Source organism: Diaphorina citri, unplaced genomic scaffold (genome assembly GCF_000475195.1).
Source record: "Diaphorina citri unplaced genomic scaffold, Diaci psyllid genome assembly version 1.1 scaffold156, whole genome shotgun sequence".
NCBI classification, from domain to species: Eukaryota; Metazoa; Arthropoda; class Insecta; order Hemiptera; family Psyllidae; genus Diaphorina; species Diaphorina citri.
The window spans coordinates 59355-66962 of NW_007377593.1; the positions used below are offsets into that span (position 1 = coordinate 59355).

Genomic DNA, 7608 nt, shown 5'->3' on the forward strand with positions numbered 1-7608 from the left:
ATATAGACAAGCTCAAAATATTTACAATTGATTACAAAATGTACAGTTTCCAATATCCAAACCACGAAAAATAGTTACCTACCTAGGTACCTTCCAATTTTTTGTAACTTAGGTACAAACACTACAAACCTTAATTTAACCAAAAAAGGTAGGTCCTACTACTCCCACTTATAATAATGATGTAATAAATTACAATAATAATTAAGTACAGTGTTATAATGAAAGCTTACAAACAGCTTAGAGGTAGCAGGTAGATACCTATATCACAAAAGCTCACATCATTAAAATCCTAGAGATAAGTACATACCTACTAAAGACATTTTATTTATATTACAATTTACACAAACAATCCAAGTGAATAAGTACATTAATTTATGTATATTATTGCAGACATTTCTCAGTTGAAGGCACTAAAATTAAATAATTAACAATAACAATTTTGTAAAAGTGAACAGCATATCAATTTTCATTCTCACTTTAAGTTTACAAGTGATTTTGACATCTCCACCAATAATAGTGGAGATGTCACAGTTACACCAATGTGAATATCTGAACATTGAGAGAATGTTTGGCTCACTTGATCCTCTCATAGTGTGTGAGCTGTGTGGTTTCAGTTCCTACTATTAGTGATTAGTGGAGATGTCAATTGCGCTTTACAGTCTAGGCTAGATATTGAGACTACGGATCAGTAATGTTTGAAAGAGCATTCAGTCCAAATGGACTAGTAGTCCAGAGGAACTTTTAGTCCAAAGGAACTATTAGCTGACGAGATCTGCATTCTTACGTAGCATCTCCAGTTTCATCTCATGTTCCCTTGCCTTGAGCCGCAGTGTCGCTATACTAGAGCTCCTCCTATCTATATCAGATGAGGGGGACTCTGGTGAAGACAGTGGCGGCTCTATAGAGGGGGACAGTGCCTCCTCTGACCCTACGGGACTGGAGGTGGCTGGGGAATGGAGTTTGGTTTGCATCTGTTGGTGTTGTTGTTGCTGAGCGGCGGAAATGTTGGCGAGGAGACTTTGAAACGAGCCGCTCGTACTGTAATTAGCCAGGTGGTTGAGTAGGGGAGGCGGTCGAGGGAAGTGGGGGGGCGGTCCGAGGAACATTGGCCCCGGGGGGAGCTGAGGGTAGCGGAACGTGTCGAAAGGTTTCCTCAGGTTGAAGCCGAGGTTGGTGAAAGGGTTGGGGAGGGAGGGGGCGATGGCGGAAGAGGCGGAGGAGAGTGATGTACGTTTTCAGTCACACCGGTAAATCGTTTGATTCAACAAAAATTGAGAGAAAGCCTCTTCATGTTTAAAACTGTACTTCAAACCGTACCTCGTGTATGTACTAGAAGTTTAGTATTGTACTTGTGGGAACGGGTCAAAGTTTAACGTTTAAAGCGTCATCTATTGGAAAAAAAGCCCGTTTTTTTTCATAATATAGTGAAACATCTATTTCCAATGACTCTTGTTTGTAATTTGTTCTGCACTCGTTATAGTCTGGTGTCTATACCTATGTTTCTGATGTCCAATCTACTGAGAGCAGCGAGTTGGTCAGCGAAATGTCAACTTTCTAGGTTACGATTGTCTCCAAGTATAGGTTAATGTCATTAAGTCATGCATTCAAGTTGGAGCTAAACGCATTCATCTTGTTAGCAGCTTCGTCTTGACTGTGGTCAACATTCTCTTCGCTATCAGCTCGATCCTTTCATTTGAGACATCATTATCTTATTTGGCCATCACACTCACACCATCAGTAAATTACACGGATCAGCATTATCTCTGATAGGTTGCATATTTATAGCCGAGGTAACATGAGATTTGTTCCTACAACTTTATTCATTATCATTGTCAATGGTGAATTTCTTCATTACCGAGAGCCAACTAATTTATTTGGTGTCTTTATTTTGAGGTCATCTCGTATCTCGTATTTACATCTAGGAATATTTACTTATTGGAGCTGTTGATATCTGTACTCCTGACTCCTGGCACTTATCCTGTGAACATCTTCAAAAAACGCTACAAACATTGACGTAGTTCCAAATCGGAAAAACACTTTCAGTGGTTGCCAGTAATCTGTGTGTTCCTCAGGAGTATCAACAATCAACATTCACTGACTCTGGCAGAACTCACTTTCATTATACACACTCCTCCGCCATACTCATCCTTAGTAGCACTGAATTACTACAATAAATTACTACCAAAGTAAAACAAGTTAAAAGTACAAGCCAGCAAGCTGGTAATTATTTTTATGGGAATCAGGTACATTAAACAATGCATTGATTGTTGTGAAAGAAAAAGTTCAAAGTAGGACAAGTCAGCTCTCCAATCACGAGTAGACCAACTGTGTAGTTTTTTTTTTTTTTTTTTTTTTTTTTTTTTTTCGGTTCTCTATTATTTTCTGGTTTCTGTGGTTTTCCTAAAAATAATTCATTTATGATCATCATCCACCACTACAGATATACGAGTATTGTTTAAATGTGAAGAAGGGATTGCTATGTGTCTGTGGATGGAGTTTTTGATTGTTGAATAGGTGTTAGTGAGTACTGTCTAAAGTAAATGTTTGCCTAAATATTTGAATAATAAAACTTTACCTAATTTCGACTGTATTTTTTTTTTTAAGAGGTTTGACAGAGGGAACTGTAACTGCTATGGTCTTATCGTCCCGAAATAGAAGAGAGAAGAAAGACAGGATAGGAGAAAGCCAGCCGTTCCGAGAACGAACATTATCCCTTCAGTATAAAATCCGCTCCGGGCGGGAATCGAACCCGCGGCCTAGCGCTTACAAGGCAGACGCACTACCAACTAAGCTAACTAGGCTGGCAGTATTTTTTTTTATTTTAATCCAACTTTCGAAAACGGAACCGATTCAGGGATTAGATTTCCCATGGTTTAGTACAGGAGCTATTTCCTACATGGTTTAGTACAGGCACTATTTCAGGCCCCCTTTCCGATAGTTTCCCGAGAGGAAAATACACCTTTTCAGGCGTTATTTATTCATTGGCCAGGGTTTTCTCACACCTGTGAGCTCTTCCACCTAACCGGGGTTTCCTAATCTCAACCAATATTTTCCTTGTTTCAATTATAGTATACTCGTATGTTGTAGAACCATGTACGAAATATTAGCAATAATTTGACTAATTTACCGTTTCTATCCCGCCCAATAGTAGTCATTTAGGCGTTATTGAAAGAGATTTAGGTACCTATAGGTACCTCATTAGGTATATAGGTACAAAGGTAGGTACGAGTATTTAGGTAATTGACTAATGAGGAAGAATATTGACAATAATATAATCAGGTAGGGAGGTACGTACGCATGTCCTAATGTCTTTGATAAGGAGGTTGGTAAGGTGTTCTGTGTCATAGCATGCCCGTCCCGTAGTCTTTTATCGGATGGGCAAGAAGAGATACAATACTTCTCTTTAGGAGTTCAACACGAGAACACCAGAAAGTAACCCGTTGAAAAATTTCCAATAGAAATACATCAAGAGCAAATTTTTTGTTGACTCTGGGAATCAAAGCCAGGACCTTCTGCAGGACAAGCAATCGCATTACCACTGGACTAATCGAGCCCCCAAGAATACTTAGGTACTTCATCGTAATGAGATTTGGTATAATAAGTTAGTAGATACTTAATAAGTACCTACCTACCTAATGTTAAATGCATACACCTAGGTGTGGATAAGTACTTTTTTGATGTCTTCATTACTTTTTATAATATTTTCAATTTAAATTACTTTCATATTACCTACATATTTCATTACTTTTAATTTGAATCACTTTGATAGTGCCTACTTCATTATGATTAAAATTAAATTACCTCGCCATTACTTTTAATGTCTTTATTGAAATTAAGATGAGATACATAGGTAGGTAGGTACCTTCTATGGGGACAGACCGACCGACAGACCGACAGACAGACCGACTGACAGACGACACCGAAGCGAATACAATAGTCCGTCCACTATATACCTTTTATTATTAGTAATAATAAAGGAAGGACGGACTAAAAAGAAATTCTCTCCACAAAGAAGTAAAATTTGAAGGCGAATGGAAAATTATAGTCAAAGTTGACAACATTTTTAAAGGAAACTACAATGTTTTCTTAAAAGGACACAAAGAAAAGCAAATTTAAGAAATGAGACTCCACACACTATGCGGGCTTGGATCTGACAGACCAAAAGCCCTCTAAGAAAATATGCAGATTTTTACGTTTAATTTAATTGTACTGTTCTACTATTATTTATCACAATCGTCTTTTGATTGATTTTAATTGATTAAATTTACACTCAACTAGGTAGTACAATATTCAGGATCGTGAGAGACGAAATGAATAATGCACATATGCACTCCATCTCAACCAGAGGTAAGGAGGGAACTTGTACTCATGCCAACAAACCAACAAACAATATTAATTTTACAAAATTCAGTTCAGAATTTTTCCCCTCTCTCAGGAAAATTACTTGAAATCGAGGCAGAATTTTCAGAATTAAAATAGAGCATGTGCAAGTCACATACAATAATCTGTAAATATGCGTCCAAACATAGTCAATCGACGAAGTGAATCTATGTTATCGAAGCAGTGTGAACGGTTCACTCGACGTCGAACGATGCCCGGTTGTCTATGTGTGGACAGTGTGGACGCACCTTACTATACCTATACCTACATGATGGACTTAAGCATACAGGTAACTATCTATATACATTACCTACATGGTCTAATTTTATTGGATTAGCGAGATATGCGTCAAAATAACTGCCATTCATAATTGAGTAAATAAATAATGGATATATGTATCATATATATCAGGTGTAATAATAAAGTGTATTAGTAAATCCATAACAGTTGTACAGTTAAGAGTAAGTTCCTCATACGACATGGTGTGTAATGCTACTGTGCTTGGATTGGGCTTAGCACAGCATGTCAATCACTCTAGTCTAGTCAGTCAGCTGATTAATTAGAAATCAGGCCCGTTCCTAGGGGGGGAAGGGGGTCATTTCGTCAAGGGGGCCCGGGACCTTGAACCACAGCTGTCGTCCCCAAAAGAGGAAAATGAAATACCTACGAGTACACAGAGAAAAAATTCTAATCAATCGGAATAGTAGAAGTGACTCTAAATATTTCGTTACAAGATTTGATCCAAACGTTACAAGATTTGATCCAAACGTTACAAGATTTGATCCAAAAGTTACAAGATTTGATCCAAACGTTACAAGATTTGATCCAAACGTTACAAGATTTGATCCAAACGTTACAAGATTTGATCCAAACGTTACAAGATTTGATCCAAACGAACAACAAGAGATATCTCAAGTTAAGTAAAACCATGTAAAAAATGAGTGATCGAGTGTCACAAGTTTTAGGGTTGAACAACTCTATTATTGGGTTAAAAGTGTCGAGGTTCTGATATAGAGTTCCGGAACCCAGCCACTGAGGAAGGCCCTGATTAGAATCCGTATGAAGGGAAATACGTGGAAGCATGCATGTTAACATGTGCAGAGAGATTATGGCTTAATTTATCTAATATAATATTTAACATACCTCATTTATTAATGTAGGTATAATTAAATAGAGATTTAAAGAATGTCCAGATAATTCACCGTGCGTAATTGTAACCACGAGTGTAGATACCAAGTACTTACGTACAAGCTGGATACATATCTACATATATGTGGATAAACATCAAGATATACTCAAATTATTATAGGTACCTACCTATGGATGTAGGTTATTATTTATTAGTAGGAACTTAGATAGGTAAGTATGTAAGTACTTTGTACTTATGCACATAGATATATCTATACCTACTTATGAAAGTATATGCAATAGGTAGGTAGGTACTTATAAATAACGTGAAATCCTCGGCATTTAGTGATTTTCAAAACTTAAAAAAAATCGTACAACAATCGATGATTTATTTGAAATCAAAATCGAATTATCGATATCTACTTCGCAACCTCTACCTATAGGCAGGTAGGTATTATATTGTTTGATATTTTTTACAAAGTCACTCTCATTTAATTAACTTTATTTAATTAAATTTAATTTTCATTGTGCTGGGTGATTATAGTTTGGTGTACCTAATGAGATGTAATGTGTTATGAAAAGAACTCTGGGTTTTCCTTTTCCATCGTCCATATCAAAGTATCTAGGATAAGACGATAATTTAATTGATACTGTGTGGATTAAAATAGGGTGGACACTGGACATGAATACCAAAATGTGAAAATTTCAGCCATTACTTAATTAGATTTCATCATTTCCAGTGTATTGTTACTACATTTAGGAGCAAAAAATAAACCGAGGGGGCCCAAATAGTAAAGCGAAACCTTCTTTTTGAAATATCTCCCCATTTTATTTTCCGCTACAAGAAACCTTGGCTGATTTGATTGTTTATTGTTTGTAATGAGATCTTTTCAACAAAAAGTATTATGGATAGGGATACAAATTGTTATACATAGATACTCGTAATATACATTTGTTATAGGTACGTACATACTACTTACATACATAACTTTGCCTTTATCTTTATACGTCCTGTACTCTTGTAGCGGTCAAACTTTCTTGACTTGGCGGGGCGGAGCGCTACCGCGCTCCTTAATAATTTTCACTACGTTCCGTCACTCTTCAATGCATGTTCACAATTAATTTATTACAGACCAATATTTTGAGCAAGAAAATGTTTGGAACGGGATTCTCCCGTGAGAATCTTATCAAACAATTTCTTGTCCAAATGGTTCAGCCAAACTTTCGAGTCAACGCTCCACGATCCTATTGTCTCCACAGCACAGCAAAAGGTTGAAATAAATACATATCCTCTTTCAACCATATTATGTAGAGGAAATAGAGAGAAATCTTTGTTATCATAATCCGATTTTAATAGATAGATTATATCTACAAAGCCTGAACGAACGGTTTAAGTTTGAAGTTTTAACGTGACGATTTTTCATTTACCTTGTACCTACCTACGTTTTTTCGCCAAACTGTTGACTGATTTATCCAATTTTGATGAAATTTGGCAAATATATGTTCAAGACGTGAAGGACATTTTCTCATTCAATTTCGGGGCCCCCTTATTATAGAGGCCTTTCCGAGTGAGGTCTACAGTTCACTGAACCACTCATATGTAAGATTATTATGTATTATATGTACCCAGGTATTACTGAGAACTTATTAATTATTAGATACTCAATCACTGTAAATCCTAGATACTTATCTAAGAGGTGGTCGTGTGTTCTTAAAACCTAAAGAGAATCAAACAGCTTAGAATATTATTAAGCCTTACCAGTGAGCCTAGGTTTGACAATTAAATGACAGCCTGTGTTGTCACCATAATCATCATTAAAAGGATAAAAAGACAAATAGGAACCTATATTGATTTTTTACCTAATTGGAAAGATCAAAGTTTTACTAAGGCTAAAAACAGAGTGAAGCGAAGAGCATAGAGCATAATAGAGCTTAGACTGCTTAGAGCATCGAGCAGGTAGAACAAATCGACGACTTCAAACCGCATACGTAGAACCCGAGAGTAAAAAGCTCTATGCTCTTTGCTTTTGGCTCCATAGACATTTCTCAGTTGAAGGCACTAAAATTAAATAATTAACAATAACAGCCCCAAGGTGAATT

General features: G+C 36.6%; 1 protein-coding gene across 1 annotated transcript; it reads right to left on the reverse strand.

Moving 5' to 3' along the window:
* Positions 1 to 599: 599 nt before the first annotated feature.
* LOC103505203 (homeobox protein aristaless-like) lies at positions 600 to 1226 on the reverse strand (the record flags this gene model as incomplete). Its single annotated transcript, XM_008469521.3, has 1 exon — positions 600 to 1226. A coding segment is annotated over one exon (468 nt), but the record flags the coding sequence as incomplete, so codon positions are not given.
* Positions 1227 to 7608: the final 6382 nt, after the last annotated feature.